Source organism: Mustela lutreola, chromosome 1, assembly GCF_030435805.1.
Source record: "Mustela lutreola isolate mMusLut2 chromosome 1, mMusLut2.pri, whole genome shotgun sequence".
Classification (NCBI taxonomy): Eukaryota; Metazoa; Chordata; class Mammalia; order Carnivora; family Mustelidae; genus Mustela; species Mustela lutreola.
Window position 1 is genome coordinate 147,479,932 of NC_081290.1, and position 18,641 is coordinate 147,498,572.

An 18,641-nucleotide genomic window follows, 5' to 3' on the forward strand; every position below is an offset into this window, starting at 1 on the left:
TCACCCAAGTGTCACATCATAAATAAAACTGAATGAGCCCATTCTCCTACAGAACCCGAGTGACGCCTGTTCACACTATAAATATTTATGAAGTCATGGCCCTTAAAAGACTTTCTTTTTCCAGGTAAGTAGACTTTAACAAAAAAGCGGAGCGCGAGCTTTTCTTAACAATTATGGAATGGTCACTATAGCTTTTCAATGGGCATTCCATGGAAAGGGAAAAGAAAAAGAAGAAAGAAGAAAAGGGAAAATAAGGCCCCGATCCAAGAGGCTGCTGCATGGAGATCTCATTTATGCCAGTCCAGACTCATTCTCATTCCAAAAGTGATAGCCTTCTCTGAGGTGGCAGAAACCAGAAGAAGCACTATCGGTCCCCGTTCCACCCAGGCCTGTGTAATGAAGGAGCACAAACACATCGCTGTCCTCCAAGTTCAGACCCCTCCCACTACCTCTGCTGGGAGAGACATTCTCCTTAGAACTCTTAGCCTGTCTCTTAGTAACCAAAAAAATGTACACCTCACCCCATTACTGTGCTTGTGTGCAAAGAATTCCCGGAATGTGCCGATGTGTGCCTGGGTGTCTCTCAGGTGTTTATGTAGAGCACCCCCCCAATCCTGCTCTTACCCCGGATTGCATTAGTGATAGCACCCACAAACGCCGCTGGAATCCTACCAGCTTTTCCTGCGCGCTCTTCGACACACATTACTGCAAAGAGAGCAAACACCCCTTGGGCTTGCAGCAGCTGGGCCACATCCCTGCTCCCCTGAATCACCTGCAGCTCCCAAGCCATTGTTTCCAGGACAATACAAGCTAATTTTCATGTCGCTTTGCAGCACACACACTACTCTTCACTTCAATGCACCAAAACCCTTGCCCAAGTCCAGCAAGCCCTTTTCTTTCCCAGCGAGGACCTTCTGTCCAGGCTTCCTTCCTGCAAACCTCAAGGTGGCCCCTGCTACATCAGGCTGAACGGGCCCCACAGGGAAAAGGTGAAGAACCTTCCGCTCTAGCCTCCAGGAAGTCCTGTCCCACAAGGAACAAGAGCCTCTGGTTTTATGAAAATGAGTCACAGGCTGCCTTGAGCGTGCCTATCTGGGAGGCTAGAGCTGCCATGTATGGTCCGAGCTCTGTGCCACCCACCTCTCCATGTAAGTCGGAGTTCTTTGCCAGGACAGCCTGAGTCATAAAACTCAGCACATTCCTTCAGCGTTGGATAGTCTTTCCTTGTTATTACTTTGCTTTTGTTCTAGGCAGCACCTGGTTTCATTTTAAAAACCCAAATAAAATCTCATGGTCAGGGCTTGGGTGGGGTGGGGAGATAGGAAGGGAAGAAAAAGAGCAAGAAGGGAGTGAAGCCTAGGTTAGGGGAATCAAGAAAGGACTGCAAACCACCACCCCACCACCCCACCACCCCACAGGCGAGACCCAGAGCAGAACAGAGAGGGAAAACTGCAGAGGGGAGAGCAGGAGAAAGAGGATGGACTGCAACTAAAGTGAGTTTGATCAAAGTCCTTCTTGCAGTATGTGACAGGGCACTTGATGTCTTGGGCTCCTCCCCAAATTAGGCAACAGTACTGAAAGCCCAGTGACCTCCTCTGAGCCACTATGCTCTCTGAGTCTTCTCAATAAACCAGTAGGCGTCTTTTTGGTGAATTCTAAGGAACTTTAGAATTATAACACTATGATTTTTATGAACCTGTTTCCTTTTCTCTTGGACCACAACCCCCAAATTATGTGTAAGGGAATATTTTCCCACAAGCTAATATTTGTGTGTGTGTGTGTGTGTGTGTGTTTTGTCTGTGGCAGGTAGTGGAATGGGAGATAACAAAGGATAAGGTGTAGACCCAATCACACAAATGTTGCTAGTCGAACTCAATTTCTGTGGCCAGGTTATTTTGTAAACTCATCTGTAAACACAGAGTTTTGGAATTAAAACAGAATTCTAATAATTGGTGTTTCGCATATAGCAAATACTGAATGAATGAATGAATGAGTGAGTGAATGATACATGTTAACATGGAGAATTCTATTTCCTTGGAGTAGTAAAGCATATTAACTGCAGCATAAGACCGGGACCATAGGGCACTGGACTCAGAACTCGAGCAGAGGCTTTTACCTCTCCCTGCCTGAGATTCTCTAAATGAGGCTGGCAAAGGCAAAAATCCTGGAGGTTCCTGAGTGGCTCCAAGGCTGCATTTTCAATGCACGGTTTGGCGAGCTTAATGGAAACCATACGAAGGGATCCCGGGAACCAGACCAGATGGCTTCCCGGGAATGTATTTAGCTTAACCTGGGCTAAAGAACAAAAATAATCACTAGGAGTTTGGGGGTGGGGGAGTGATAGCGATGGTGGTACGACTTTTAATGAATTACCTCTTCTATTCAGCAGGAATCAGCAGAACACGGTCTGGGTAAATGGAAATAAATGGAGCAGGGGCCAGAGGGCGGGGCGCGACGTGGGGAGGAAGAGGTAGGAGGCTGCTACTTTCTTAACCACGCAGTTCCCTCTGCCCTTAAAGGACACCAGCCCTTGGGGCCCTTCGCTGCCCGGGACCGCGGCGGGTTCGTTCCCGCGCGCAGCTGGGTTTCCGCGCCGCCGCGTCCGGGAGCCGCGCCCCTGCCCCGCCTCCGGCAGCTCCCGGCACCGGAGAGCAGCCCGCGGACGGGACGTGGGAGGGAGCGGGGGGCGGAGCGCGGAGGGAGGAGGGGGCAGAGGGCGGCGGAGAGGGAGCCCGCGGCGTAGGAGGGGCGGGCCGTGGGCGGAGCCTCGGGGCCGCAGGGGCCCCTCCGGGGACGGCCGGGGCGTGAAAGGCCGCGATCTCCCCGCCCCCAGCGCCCGGCCCGCCGCGCCTCGCGTCGCCCCCGCCCCCCACCGACGGCGCGGGCGCATCTGCTCCCCAGCGACGCCCGGGGCTGAGGGAAGGCAGTCCGTGCTAGGCTGCGGCTCTGCGGGGCGAGTGCTCAGAATACAAAAAAGCCTTTCTCACGCCCCTGCGCCCCTCCGCGCCGAGGTCTCCCGGATGGAAGGGACAGGCTCCTCCACGCGGGAGCCCACAGGTCGCGGGGTCACAGCACCATTTCTGGGGCTCTTGCGGAGAAGGGTGACTCCCAGGTATTTCCCTTTGAAAAAATCAGTAGTGATTATAACGATAACTTTTGTTCCCGCTTCCAAGGCCTGGGGGTGTTCTGGAGCCCGGGAAGGGGTCCCAGAAGGCCAGCCTGTGAAAGTCTAGATGTGGGCGGGCCCGCTCCTACCTCAGAGTCCTTGAGCAAACCGCAGGCCTCCACCTTTGGGACTTGGTTTTGCGACTCAGCTAAGTGACGGTGACGGTCGTCCCAGACCACAAGCGGAGCGCTGGTCACCTTCTGAGTCTTCCGACGAGCCGGCCAGGCTTGCGGAGTCACCCGGTGCGAGCAGCTGCAGGAGAACGGCCCGCTCGTTAGCGCTCGCCCCCCGCAGGGGTCACTCTGTGCGCCGGACTGGGTGCGAAGGACGTGGCCGAGCCCTCCGTCTTAGGCAGGAGCGGGGACTGTCCTGCGTTTTCCTCCGTCTCCGTTAACCTTCCTATCACATACATCGTGTCTGTCAGGAAGGCCAGCCAGTAAGCAGGAGAGAGGGAGAACATGCGGGAACTCTGGAATCCCAAAGGAACTATCACTGCTTCTCCACTGGCCTTGCCTAGCCCTCCCTTCGTGGTTAAGATTCTTTCCCCGGTCTTCCCTGCTGTTCGGTTAGGCTGAATTCCCGGGTGCTAATTTCTCTGCTTTCCAGGTTGGCAACGTGTGTTTCTTTTTCTTTTCTTTTCTTTCTTTCTTTCTTTCTTTTTTTTTTTTTTAATTATTTATCTATTTATTTGACAGAAAGAGAGAGATCACAAGTAGGGAGAGAAGCAGGCAGAGAGAGAGGAGGAAGCAGGCTCCCTGCTGAGCAGAGACCCAGGACCCTGGGATCATGACCTGAGCAGAAGACAGAGGCTTTAACCTACTGAGCCACCCAGGTGCCCCGCAACGTGCGTTTCTTGAAGATAAGACCCGGAAATACCGATATTAAGAAGATGGTTACCAAGGCATTAGATTCCAGGCGAATACCTTAAACAGTGAGAATAATCCTTACCGGTTGCTGAACATTTCATTCAATCCCTGCCTGTTGCTGATGGGGGGAGTTTGTGCATTTCACATCTCAGTGCCTGTTCTCCTCCCCCAAGATACAGCACCTCTGAAAATAATTAAGAGTTTGCCTTGTCTAATAAATGAAAGGTCATGATTTATTTTGTGGTTAGAACTCCAGGCCCAAGGTTTCCCAAACAAGTGCCCCGTATTCATTGTGTGGACAGAGTGGGGGGATATGGAGGTGGTGAGAGGGCGACAGGGGCTGGGGGGAGTACCCTAAAACAAGAGTGGATGTACCCTAAGAACAAGAGTGGGATGTAATGCCACTAATTTGTCAGGAATCGTTGACTGAAAAGGCTACTGTGAGGTTAGGAAAATCACTTTAGGGGAGGGGGGTGGGTGAAGTACCTCAAAGAGAAAGGCAACTGTTCCCCACAACAGCTGCAGCCACTGGCAATGGAATTGCTTGGCGCCAGTACAGCTCCACGCAGCAAGAGGGATTTATTTATTTAGCAATAGTTAATGATTCTCCCAAGTAACTCCCAAGAGGCCCAGCTAGCGGTAAATATACTTTCAGGAAATCATCTACCCTTCCTAGAAGGATGCAGCAACCCTACAGTGAAGGGAGCTCCTTGCACCCCCCTCCCCAGCCACACACAATGTACCTTTCAGTAGACTTGCCCAGCTCCAACCCCCCCCCAACAAAGAACTCCCTCCACAGCCTGCCCTGCCTTCTCATGCTTGCCATGCTCTGTGGGAAACTTATCGACTACTACAGCAGAAAAGTCAAGAAAAGTGCACAATTTCTGGAAGGCCATCATTCAATGGACTAATTACCTGGGAACCCAGGTGGGTTGTCCAACCCTGCCCCATTAGCTGACTTTATCAGATTAGCTAGTTGGTGCCCATAGACGAGCATTTTCCAAAGTGATATGTTTATACAACCAGGGGTTCTTGTGAAAATGTTAGGTGGTACTTGAGTAACACTTCTTATTTTAATGGTCAGGTTTTTGTTTTGTTTTGTTTTGTTTTTCTAATACACATAACTAGAGTACCAAATCCATGGTGTCACAAGTATAATTACCTAGGGTGAGGCTGGGATTTTTTTCAAGTCAATTTAAAGGTAAATCTTAAAAAAAAAAAAAAAAGGAAGAGGATAGCAAGAATAATTGTAACTTTTATATTAAATGAGGTGAAGTTAGTGGAGTGCTTGCAGAAAACTAGTTTTTATTCCTTTTTTTCAACTCATTCTTTAGGAATCTCTGCCAGAACTCTTAAGACATAAAAAGAATTCCATTTTAGCATTCTGTTAAAAAAAAAAAAATTGCTGGATCTTGAGAAAGTCTGATCAGGCGAGACAAAGCCCCTGCTCTGGAGGACCATGTGAGGGGGAGCAGAGATGTAGACATTGGATATGGAAGAACAGGCATCTGAGGAGAGTGAGCCCAGGACAGTGGGCACCCAGGGTGGGTCCCAGAAAGGAAGGACAATCGGAGAACTCATTGCCTTTTTTTGCAAGAGGCAGAATCCATCAAATCACTGGTAACGCTGATGAAAATTTGGGCGGTAGGAGAGAAATTTCCAATTACCTTAAGCCTCTCTGGGGCTTGTTTCCACAACAAATGAAGAAATCGATACAAGAATGTTCATGATGCTTTGAGAAAGAATGCTCATCAGAACAGTCGACTTTTCTGTTAGTCACATGATTATAAGTTTGGGATCACCTTCCTACCAATTCTGCACGTACACACACCACCGTCCTTGCTTCCACACCGTGCACACTTACTGACACCACCCCAGGAATCCACTGTTGGGTGACAAGCAAAAACACTCTTACGTGCTTCAGAAAGTCTTTCCTTAGTTGATTGTAGTTGATCAGGTTCCTAGATACTGGCTTTTTAATTCTCATACCTAGTAGAAAGAGACAGGCAATGTGTAAGTGCTTGTGATAGTCTACTATGAGATGACTAAATGAAACTTACTAATACTCCTAATCACTTTTTTTTATTGTGTTATGTTAGTAATCATACAGTCCATCATTAGTTTTTGATGTAGTGTTCCAAGATTCACTGTTTACGTATAACACCCAGTGCTCCATGCAATCCGTGCCCTTCTTAATACCCAGCATCAGGCTCACCCGTCCCCCGACCTCCCTCCACTCTGAAACCCTCAGTTTGTTTCTCAGAGTCCACAGTCTCTCATGGTTTGTCTCCCCCTCCAACCCCACACTTCACTTTTCCTTTCCTTCTCCTAATGTTCTCCATGTTGTTCCTTTTGTTCCACAAGTAAGTGAAACCATATGGTAATTGACTCTCTCTGCTTGACTTATTTCACTCAGCATAATCTCTTCCAGCCCCATCCATGTTGATGCAAAAGTTGGGTATTCAGTCTTTCTGATGGCTGAATAATATTCTATTGTATTATATGGACCATATCTTCTTTATCCGTTCATCTATTGAAGGGCATCTTGGCTCTTTCCACAGTTTGGTGATTGTGGCCTTTGCTGCTGTGAACACTGGGGTACATATGGCTTCCCTTTTCACTACATCTGTATCTTTGGGATAAATAGCCAGTAGTGCAATTGCCGGGTCATAGGGTAGCTTCTAAGTCACTTTTAATCAATAGTTCCAACACTCACATCCATACTAACCTCCAGCCCCGCCAACTTTTACTACCACCACAACCTTCTCACATATATGCTCTTTTTCAAAGCTGTTGCTGGCAAATGTCTGTCTGGGATTTCTCCCTCCTCTTATTTCTGCATCCTGCCAACCTTACTGTTAGGAGAGGTACAACAAAGTAACACAGTGCATGGCAGCAGGAAAGAAGCAGAAATGCAGAAGACCTTAAATGGCCTCAGACTCTGGAAGGGAGGAAATTATGATGAAGACCATAATTAAAATGAAGGCAGAACATGATATAAAGTGATAGTTTGGGACAGGACTTACATGATTTTTCATAATTTGGAGGTGCTGTAGAAAAATCACCAAACAGAATTTGGTGTACCTATGAAAAAGAGAGATAAAAATAAATACCAACCACCTTTACAACAATAGAAATTTAATAAAACTGCTTTTCCAGTGTTGTGGTTCCTCATTCAAAAGGCAGTTTTTGATACTGCTGTTAAAAGCCATTGTAATAACAGACACTAACAGTAGTAGAATAGAAAGTCAAAATGGGGAAAATATTGATAAAATAGGATAGGCAAAAGAGTACTATCCTAATATAGAAGTAGCACATACAAATCAATGTGTAAAGCAAGACACCCTAACAGAAATGTGGGCAAAGAAAATGAATATAATCAATCTTCATTATTCATGGATTCCAGGTTTTCCAGTTTTCCTACTCTATAAAATTTATTTGTAACACCAAAGTCATTATATGCAGCATTTTTGAGGGAGGCATTCAAGGACATTCAGAGAGCACAAAACAATTCGAGTCACCTGACATGCATTTTCTCAGTCTTATTTCAGCTCTCCTCTTTAAACAAATGTCCTTTGGGGGTGGCTATATAGTGCCACATTTTCTGCATTTTTATGTGTTTTGTTGATGATTTCACTGTTTAAAATGGCCCTCAGTGTAGTGCTGACATGCTGTGTGACGTTCCTAAGTGGAAGAAGATTTTGATGTGCTTTATGGAGAAAACACATTTGTTAGATCAACTTCATTTAGGCATGAGTTAGAGTGCTGTTGGCTGTAAGTGCAAAGTTAATGAATCAACCAAACTTATGAAATAAGGTATCTTTAAATAGAGACACACATAAACACAAATTTACAGTTGATGAAAATGTTGTGACCAGGGACTCACAAGAGCCTGGCCCTACGTTTCTCCTAGGAGCAATGGTCCAGTAATTCAGTGTTAGTAAGGACTTTAGAAAATATAGCTATCTCAAATTATGAGAATTGACCATAATCACAAAAGAACTATGAATAACTAATAGAAGACGCTCAAACTCACTAATAAAGAAATTAAAGTTAAAAGGAAATTAAAATATCTTTATCAAAGTAGGAAATATTAAAATTATTTTTAAAACCACTGTTAGAGAAAATATAGGAAAACAGCCACTGTTGAGTACTGCTGGTGCACGAGGCCAGTTTTCTAGAAGGCAATTTGGCCATATATCAAAGTTTAAAATAAGCTTAACTCCTGATCCAAGAAGTCTACTTATGAGAAAGTACCCTGAGGAGATAATTGTACAACTGCAAAAATTTATATTTAAATTTATTCACCACTGCATTGTTTATAATAGTTGCCAGTTTGAAAAACCTAGATGCCTGGCAATATGAGATATTTTAAAATTATGATATATCCAGTCCATGAAATCTTACATATCCATAAAAATGGTAAATATTATTGCTAACACTGAAAGAATATGTTCATGAAAATATTCAGTGATTAAAGCAGATCAGAGGACAGTAGATCCCATCAGTGTATCTTTGTGTGTGTGTATGTGTGTGTGTGTGTGTGCGCACATGGATGTGTGTGTGTTATCTTTGTCTATGCATAAGCATAGGAAGACATTTCTAAGGAAGTTCACTAAAATGTTCATGGTGATTATCCCTGAGGGTAGGGAAAGGATTTCAGATACTTTTTACTTTGTCTCTATTCCTCTGTATTATTTGAAAGTTTAAAATCTGACAAAAGGTGTTTTTGTAACATTTTTTATTCTTTTATTTTATTTTTTCAGTTAACAGTTTATAACCCTGGTTGTTTATTTTTTTATCCCCGTCACCTAAAAGAAAGTTACACACACAATAAATTAATTACTCATAAACAAGTGTTTGATGAATAAATAATTCTAAACAACTGCAACTTTGTTTTTTAATAAAATATGCAAGGTACAATGATTTAAGCTCTCTCCATGTAAATGATGGCTGAGAAATTTTGGACTTACCACACTGTGTTTGACATCAGGTGCATTCTTAAAAGAACTGGTTATTTGAGGAAATAGTCCTGCATACATATAAAGAGGAAAAACAAGGATTAAACCCAATGTTAGGATAAAGTCTCTTATACTCCTGATCATACCATACAAATAAATTGTACACATGTGCCTTATTTCCCTTTAGAAGTTGACCAACAGAAAAGTAAGAGGTAAAACAAAACTGTGATGAAAAGTTAATTCATAGTAAATACTTTGGAGCTTTTGTGGGTAGAGGTAATTTTTTTTAATGGTACACATTTCAGTTTTATTTTAAAAAGAAAACCATACTGATAACAGCTAGGAGACATTGAAATTATATAAGTCTATAATTTAAAAATATTATTAAAATAACTCAGTTTTACATGTCCTTTGGCTTTCTCAGTGAGGTTTTTCTGAAGACTCAAGTAGCAGATGTGTTTCAGTCTTTGTTAATTTTCTTGAGTTTTAATTCAGCTAAAAATAATTAGCTATGTCCCCTTTCTCAATCTAAAAATAGTTAACCTTTCAAATGCTGCTCTTTTTATTTTTAAAGATTTTAGTTTTTTTAGAGCAGTTTTAGGTTCACAGCAACACTGAGAAAAAGATACATAGAGTTTCTAAATACGCCTGCCCCCACATAGGCATAGCCTTCCATCACCAACATTCCCCTACCCCAGTGGGACATTTGTTAAAATGCAGGACCCTACACTGACACATCACAATCACCTTTTCCATTACAGTTTACTTGTAGTGCTGTACAATCTATACGTTTGGACAAATGAGTAATGACATTTGTCCATCATTAGAGTATCATACAGAATATTTTCACTGCCCTAAAAATCCTTTGTGCTCTGCCTATTCATCCCTCTTCCTTCCCAGCCCCTGACAACCTCTGATCTTTTTACTGTACCCATGGTTTTGCCTTTTCCAGAATGTCAGGTAGTTGGAATCATGTAGTGGGTAGCCTTTCAGATTGGCTTCTTTCACTTAGTAATATGCACATCAGATGCCTCCATGTCTTCCATAGCTTGATAGCTCTTTCTTTTTAGTGCTGAATAAATCTTGCGTTGTCTGGATGTACCACAGTTCATTTATCTATTCACCTATTAAAGAAGGTCTCTCTCTTTCTCTCCGCCACGCCCCCCCCCCGTGTGTGTGTGTGTGTGTGTGTGTATTTTTTAATTTAAAAAAAAAAATTTTTTTTTTAGGAGGTTCCATGCCCAGTGCAAAGCCCAGCGCAGGGCTTGAACTCATGACCCTGAGATCAAGACCTCAGCTGATTTCATGATTGGATGTTTAATCAACTGAGCCACTCGGGTGCCCAGTTATTAGCCATACTTATATCTTTCTTGGTGAGGTGGTTGTTAAAGTCTTTGGCTCATTTTTTAGTCAGTTTTTTGTTTCTTCTTTTTGAGTTTTAAGACTGCTTTGTATATTTAGAATAACAGTTCCTTCCAAAAGTGTCTTTTGCAAATATTTTCTCCCTATCTGTGGCTCTCATTCTCTTGACATTGTCTTGTGCAGAGCAGAAGTTGTTAATTTTAATAAAGTCCAGCCTATCTATAATTTCTTTCATGAATCATGCTTTTGGTGTTGTATCTAAAAAGTCATTACCATAGCCAAGGTCATCTAGGTATTTCCTATGTTATATTCTAGAGTTTTATACTTTTGCATTTACATTTAGGTCCATGATCCATCTTGAGTTATTATTATTTTTTTTAAATTTTCTGAAGCTCTTTTTTTTTTTTTTTTTTAAGATTTTATTTGAGAGAGAGACAGTGAGAGAGAACATGAGCGAGGAGAAGGTCAGAGAGAGAAGCAGACTCCCCGTGGAGCTGGGAGCCCGATGCGGGACTCGATCCTGGGACTCCGGGATCATGACCTGAGCCGAAGGCAGTCATCCAACCAACTGAGCTAGCCAGGCGTCCCCATCTTGAGTTAATTTTTGTGAAGGTGTAAGGAACATGTCTAGATTTTTTTTTTTCCTTTTGGCATGTGGCTTTTTTTTTTTTTTTTTTTTTTTTCCCATTTGGCAGTTGTTCCAACAAAAATTTTTGAAAAAGCCCTTTTCTTTATTGCACTGCCTTTGTTCCTCTGTCAAAGATACATTGCCTATATTTATGTGGGTCTATTTCTGGGCCCTCTATTCTGTTCTGTTAATCTGTATGTCTATTCTTTTGCCAATACCACATTGTCTTAATTACTGTAGCTTTATTGTAAGTATTGAAGTTCCGTAATGTCAGCCCTCCAACATTGTTCTTGTTCTCCAGTATTGTATTGGCCATTCTGTCTCTGCCTTCCCACACAAATTTTAGATTCACTTTGTTGATTTCCACAAAATAACTTTGTGGGGATTAAGTGATTTCACTGAATTTAATTTTAAATTTCACTTGTCCATTGCTGGTATATAGGAAAGCAATCAACTTTTGTTTTTTTATAGATTTTATTTATTTATTTATTTGTCAGAAGGAGAGATAGAGAAAGCACACAAGCAGGCAGAGAGGCAAGCAGAGGCGGAGAGAGAGGCAGGCTCCCCGCCGAGCAAGGAGCCTGATGCGGGACATGATCCCAGGACCCTGGGGTCATGACCTGAGCTGAAAGCAGAGGCTTAACCCACTGAGCCACCCAGGCCTCCCAGCAATCAACTTTTGTATATTAACCTTGTATCTTGCAACCTTACTATAATCATTTATTATTTCCAAGAGAGGGTTTTTTTTAAATCATTTAAAAAAATTTTCTTCATAGATAATATCTCATATGTGAACAAAGACAGTTGTTTCTTCCTTTCCAATCTCTATAACTTCCATTTTCTTTTCTTGTCTTACTGCATTAGCTAGTACTTTCAGCATGATGTTGAAAGAAGTGGTGAGAGGAGAACACTATCTGATCTCAGTGGAAAAGCTTTGTTTCTATTAACTATGATGTTACCTATAGGTTTTTTTGTAGATTTTCTTCATAAGTTGAAGAAGTTCTCTATTCTTGTTTACTGAGACTTTTTTTGTTTTAATCATGAATGGGTGTGGGATTTTGTCAAATGCTTTTTCTGCATCTATTGATATGATCATGTAATTTTTCTTTTTTTAGTCTCTTGATATGATGGATTACATCAATTGACTTCTAAATGTTGCATGCCTGGGGTAATCCCACTTGGTCATGGTATAGAATTCTTTGTATACATTGTTGGATTTATTTGATAATATTTTGTTGAAGAGTTTTGCATCTATATTCATGAGATATTTGTCTGTATTTTTCTTTTTTTGGTGCAGTCTTTGCCTTGCTTTGGCATTAGCGTAATCCTGGCTTCACTATATTAGTTAAGAATTATTTCCTCACCTTCAGTCCTCTGAAAGAGATTGTGAAGAATTGGTATAATTTCTCCCCTAAATGTTTGGTAAAATTCACCAGTGAACCCATCTAGGCCTAGTGCCATCTGCTTGGAAAGGTTGTTAATTACTGATTTAATTTCTTTAATAGATATAAGCCTATTTAGACTGTTTTTTCTTGTGTGAGTTTTGGCAGCTTGTGTCTTCAAGGAAGACATCATTTTAGTTATCAATTTGGGGGGCATAAAATTATATATAATATTTCTTTATTATTCTTTTAATGTCTATGGGGTCTGTAGCAATGTTTTCTCTTTCACTTCTGATATTAGTAATTAATGTATCCCCTCCCCCACCTTAGAAATTCTTCATCTTTTCAAATAATCAGCTTCTGGTTTCCTTAATTTTCTCTGTTGACTTCCTGTTTTCAAGTGTATTGATTTCTGCCCTAATTCTTATGATTTCTTCTCCTTATTTTCAGTTTAATTTGCTCTTCTTATTTGAGTTTTCTAACATAGAAATTAGGTTGATTTTAGATTTTTCTTCTTTGCTAATATATGCAATCAATGCTATAAATTTCCCTCCAATCATTGCTTTTATTACATTACACAAATTGGTAAGTTGTGTTTTCATTTTCACTTAGTTCAAAATTTTTCTATAGCTTTTCCAGATTTCTCCTTTGACTCATGTTACTTAGAAATCTGTTGTTTACTTATTTGGGGGTTTTCCACTTATCCTTCTGTTATTGAGTTCTAATTTAATTCCACTGTGGTCTGAGAGCAAATATTCTGATTGCTATTCTCTTAAATTTTAAGGTGTGTTTTATTTCCCAGAATGTAGTCTAACTTGGTCCATATTCCATCTGACCTTTAAAAGAATGTATGTTCCGCCATTGTTGGATGAAGTCATCTAAAAGATGGTGATTATATCTAATTGATTGATATGTTGTTGAGTTCAACTATGTCCTTACTACTGGATCTGTCCATTTCTGATAGAGATATGCTGAAGTCTTCAACCATGACAGTGGATTCCTCTGTTTCTCCTTACAATTCCATGCTTTTGCCTCACACCGTAGGACACTGTGTTGTTAAGCACATGAACATTAAAGATTATTTTATCTTCTTGGAGGACTGACATCTTTATAATTATTATTTAGTACCCTTTTTTATTCCTGATAAGTTCCCTCTTTTGAAGTCTCTATTATATAATACATATATTATAAACTATCATATATATATCTAAATTAATATATCTATTCTTGCCTCATTTTTCTTAGTATTAACATAGCATATTTTTCTCCATTCATTTATTTTAATCTATATGTGCCTTTATATTTAAAGTTGGTTTCTTGTAAACAACATATAATTGGGCCTTATTTTTTGATCCACTGACAATCTCTGTCTACTGATTAGTGTGAACTGATGTTCACAGTGATTTTGATATAACAGAATTAGCATCTACCATATTTGTTACTGTTTTCTATTTGTTGCCCTTGTTCCTTTTTCCTATTTTTGTCTTTCACTCTTTTTCAGGGTTTTGTGGTTTTATCTGAGCATTTTATATGATTCCTTTTTCTCTCCTTTCTTGGCATATTAATTACACTTCTTTTTTTTTTTTACTTTTTTAATGGTTGCCCTTGAGTTTGCAGTATACATTTACAACTAATCCAAATGCACTTTCAAATAACATTACACCACTTCATGACTGGTACAAGTAGCTTATAATAATAAAATATTCCTAATTACCCTCTCCCATCTCTTGTAGCATTGCTGTCATTCATTTCTCTTATATTTAAGCATAAATAAGTACATATACAATTGACCCTTTAACAGCTTGGTTTTGGATTTCAAAGGCCCACTTATACATGAATTTTTTATAGTATAGTATTATAAGTGAATTTTCTCTTCTTTATGATTTTCTTAATAACATTTTATTTTTTCTAGCTTATTTTATTGGAAGAATAGTATATAATACCTATAACATACAAAATATGTGTTAATTAGCTGTTTATGTTATCAGTGGCTTCCAGTCAACAGCAGACTGTTAGTAGGTAAGTTTTGGGTGATCAAAGTTATATGTGGATTTTCTACTGTGCAGGAGGGTCAATACCCCAACCCTTACATTGTTTGAAGTAAGACACATACATGCATAAGACACATACATAAGCCTGCATGGTTGAATACATTGTTACTATTATCATTTTGAACAAACTATTATCCATTAGATTAAGAATGAGAAAAATAAAAGTTTTTACTTTACAGTTACCTATACCTCTTTCAGTGCTTTTCCTTTCTTTTTATTGATCTGAATTTCTGAACTATTATCTTCCTTCTCTTTATAGAACTTTTAACATTTCTTGCAAGGCAGATCTGCTGGCAACAAATTCCCTAACTTTTTGTTTGTCTGAGAAAGTATTTATTTCTTCTTCATTTTTGAAATATAATTTCACAAGGTACAGAATTCTAGGTTGGTGGGTTTTGTTTTGTTTTGTTTTCTCACAAAACCTTAAGTATTTCATGCTCTTCTCTTTTTGCCTCCATAGTTTCTAAGGAGAGTTGGATACAATTCTTATTTCTCTATAGGTAAGATGTTTTTCCCCTCTGGCTTCTTCCAGGAGTTTTTTTTTTTTTTTATCTTTTATGTTCTGTTGTTTGAAAATGATATGCATAGATGTAAGTATCTTGTTTGTTTTACATTTACCCTGCTCAGGGTTCCCAGAGATTGCTGGATCTGTGCTTTGGTGTCTGACATTGATTTGTGGAAATGGAAATTCTTAGTTGTTCAATATTTCTTCTATTCCATTCCTTCTTCTCCTTCCAGTATTCCCATTACACATATGTTACACCTTTTGTAGTTGTTCCAGTCCTTGGGCATTCTGTTCTGTTCTTTTTTTTTTTTTTTTTTTTTTTTTCAATCTTTGTTTTTGTTGCTTGTCAGTTTTAGATGTTTCTACTGAGAAAACCTTAAGCTCAGAGATTCTTTCCTCAGCCATGACCACTGTACTTATAAACCCATTAAAGACATTCTTCATTTTTTGTTTCAGTGTTTTGGATCTCTAGCATTTCTTTTGGTTCTTTCTTAGGATTTCCATCTTTCTGCTTGCATTGCCCATCTGTTCCTGTATGCTGTCTACTTTATCCATTAGAGCCCTTAGAATGTGAATCATGGTTGTCTTAAATTCCTGACCTGATAATAACAAAGCCTGCCACATCTGGTTCTAATGCTTGCTCGCTCTTCAAACTGTGTTTTGCCTTTTAGTATGTCTTGTAATTTTTTCTTGATAGCAGGACATGATGTACTGAGGAAAAAACTTGCTGTAAATAAGCCCTTAATAATGAGGTAGTGGGGTGTAGGAGGAGGGGAAGCATTCTACAGTCCTATGATTAGGTCTCAGTCTTTTTTTTTTTTTAAGATTTTATTTATTTATTTGACAGAGAGAGATCACAAGTAGGCATAGAGGCAGGCAGAGAGAGAGAGAGGAGGAAGCAGCCTCCCTGCTGAGCAGAGAGCCCGATGCGGGACTCGATCCCAGGACCCTGAGATCATGACCTGAGCCGAAGGCAGCGGCTTAACCCACTGAGCCACCCAGGTGCCCAGGTCTCAGTCTTTTAGTGAGCCTCTGCCTCTGGATAGTGAACTTCACAAGTGTTTCTAAGTTGTTTTTTTTGTTTGTTTTCCTCCCCTATTAGGTGGAACAGGATGGCTAGAGTGGCCTAGAGTTGAGTATTTTTCTTCTCCCTCATGGAAGGCTAGGGTAGGCTGGAGTTTGGTATTTCTTTTTCACCAGCTCAGTAAGGGTACCCTAACTGAACACCCTGGCAGATTAGACTTTGGTAAAATAGTTTCTCCTGAGGGCAGCCCTTGTTAAGAAGAACATAGTACTCTGGAGTCCTTCAAAATGGTAATTTCTCCTTTTCGTGCTGGAAGCACTAGGGAATTTTTCTCTGATATTTACTGTGATAACCTGGCCAAATTCCTAGAGATAAATCTCACAATACTATAGGGACTTTCATATGGTTAGGTCCCTCTGGAGTTTCCAACCCCCAGACTTATTTGCACTGAGTCTCCAGCAACTCCTCAATTACAGTTCAGATATTCAAACCCTGTTACTGGTTCCTATTGTGGTTTCTGCTGGTGAGTCTCACTCTGGTAAGCTAAGACTACTTATATTCACTTCATCTTTCTAATGTTAGGGGGAGCAGTTTGCCCTGTGTCCTCACCTTTCTTATGAATCCAAGAAGAGTTGTGGATTTTTAATTCTGTTCAGATTTTTACCTGTTATTAGAATGGAGGGGCATCTTCTAAGCTCCTTATAAGCAGAACCAGAAACTGTAAGTTGAGTTAAACATTTTTATGCCTGGAACTTTCTATAATACACAGCTTGTACTTTTAGAGTCAGAAGGAACCAAGGCTATGCTGAAATTCTAAGGCTATAATTTTTTCTCAAGGTCTGAAGAGGTATATTTTTTACAACTTTATGGTATTTTTTTTAACAGTTTTGTTGAAAAAATTTTTTTGTTGAGATATAACTTACATATCATAAAATTGACCCACTTTTAGTATATAGTTAATGATTTCAAGTAAATTTATTGAGTTATACAACCATCATCATAATACCATAATCTAGTATTAGAGCATTTTCATTATCCCAGTAAGATTTCTCATGCCCATTTATGGCTAATCTCCTTTTCTGCCCTCAGCCCCAGAAAACCACTAACCTACTTTCTCTATAGATTTGCCTGTATTGGACATTACACTTAAATGGAATCATATACTAGGTGGCCTTTTATGTCTGCCCTCTCTTAGCATAATGTTTTTGTGGTTCATTCACATTGTAGCTATTTGGTATTTTGTTCTTTCTTATTAATGAGCAGTATTCCATTGTATGAATATACCAAATTTTGTTGTCCCTTCAATAGACATAAGCGTTATTTCCCATTTTGGCTATTATAGGTAATGCTGCAGTGAACATTCATGTGCTAGTCTTTGGATATATGTTTTCATTTCTCTTGGGTAAATACCTATATGTGGAATTGTTGAATCCTATGGTGAGTTTATGTTTAACTTAAAAGAAATTGTCAAAGTGTTTTCCAACACTTTCCATTAGCAATCAATGAAGATTCTAGCTTCTCTATATCCTCTCCAACATTTGTTATTATCAGTCTTTGTGGATACAGCCAATCTCATGGATGTGGAGTGGTATCTCAATGGTTTTAATTTACATTTCCTTAATGACTGATCATGTTGAGTTCTCTGGTATATTTTGATTTTAAAAATAAGAGAAAAAATTTAATTTGATTAAAAATAAATATCAGGGTGCTTGGGTGACACAGTTGGTTAAACATCCAGCTCTTGGTTCAGCTCAGGTCATGATCTCAGGGTCATGCCCCACACTAGGCTCCATGCTCAGCACAGAATCTGCTTAAGATTCTCTCTCCCTCTCCTTCTGTCCCTCCCACTTGTGTTCTCTCCCCACCTCTAAAAAATAAATAAATCATATTATATATATATATATATACATATATATATGTATATATATATACCTATATATAGGTTTAAAGGAAGAAACAGGCCTTGCTTGGCATAACATGATACAGTCTCTTCATTAGGAATGAGTCAAGGGAGAGGAACAATTTTTCTCAAATGCTTATTGCTATTTATGCAATTTTATGCTGATAAATTTTTAAAAACAAGATATCTCAAGCTGAAGTCAAAATATAGAGTCCAACAATTATTTAGTTAAATTCAAGAAAATCCCACTTTTTCATAGCTAAAGTAAAAGCAGGTGGATAAGAAGTTTATCCTGCACAATTAGTTCTGATTACTCCATTGGTTGTGAATCTTCAGCCTTCAAAGCTCTGTAAGACTTTTATAAATCCCACAGGCCTGCCAGAGGCTTTAACTAGTTTTATGTCACCCTTCCTTTCAAGAATTATATGTGATAATCAGTAATTAGTAAATGATATGATTCTGTAATATTAAAGTTTTATAGAAAGTTTTTTTGGTGGATTATGGGGGGGAAAGCATGTATGTCCATCATTTCCCCAAACTTTGTCATTTCTCAGAGCTAGAAATATCTCTGTTTTCTTTCGTCCACTTGTGGAGAGGAACACCAGCGAGCCCACGTATGTTGTTGTATGGTTAGCTAGTGACTTTTTTTCTTTGTGAGTTCACAGTTGACAAAATAGAGCCCACAGTGCAACCTGACAGTGGTAGTTTTAATCAGCCTTTGTTTTTTTTAATTTTTTATTTTTTATAAACATATATTTTTATCCCCAGGGGTACAGGTCTGTGAATCACCAGGTTT

General features: G+C 39.9%; 1 protein-coding gene across 1 annotated transcript in view; it reads right to left on the bottom strand.

Moving 5' to 3' along the window:
• Positions 1 to 2,960: 2,960 nt before the first annotated feature.
• C1H4orf51 (chromosome 1 C4orf51 homolog) overlaps positions 2,961 to 18,641 on the bottom strand; it is a 33,069-nt gene continuing 17,388 nt past the window's right edge. Inside the window, exons 3-6 of the mRNA XM_059155421.1 lie at positions 9,006 to 9,064; positions 7,059 to 7,116; positions 5,948 to 6,021; positions 2,961 to 3,418 (exon numbers count right to left, since the gene is read on the bottom strand). Of these exons, the coding sequence (XP_059011404.1) occupies positions 3,311 to 3,418; positions 5,948 to 6,021; positions 7,059 to 7,116; positions 9,006 to 9,064 (299 nt within the window). The 3' untranslated portion in view covers positions 2,961 to 3,310. The remainder of the gene's footprint in view (positions 3,419 to 5,947; positions 6,022 to 7,058; positions 7,117 to 9,005; positions 9,065 to 18,641) is intronic.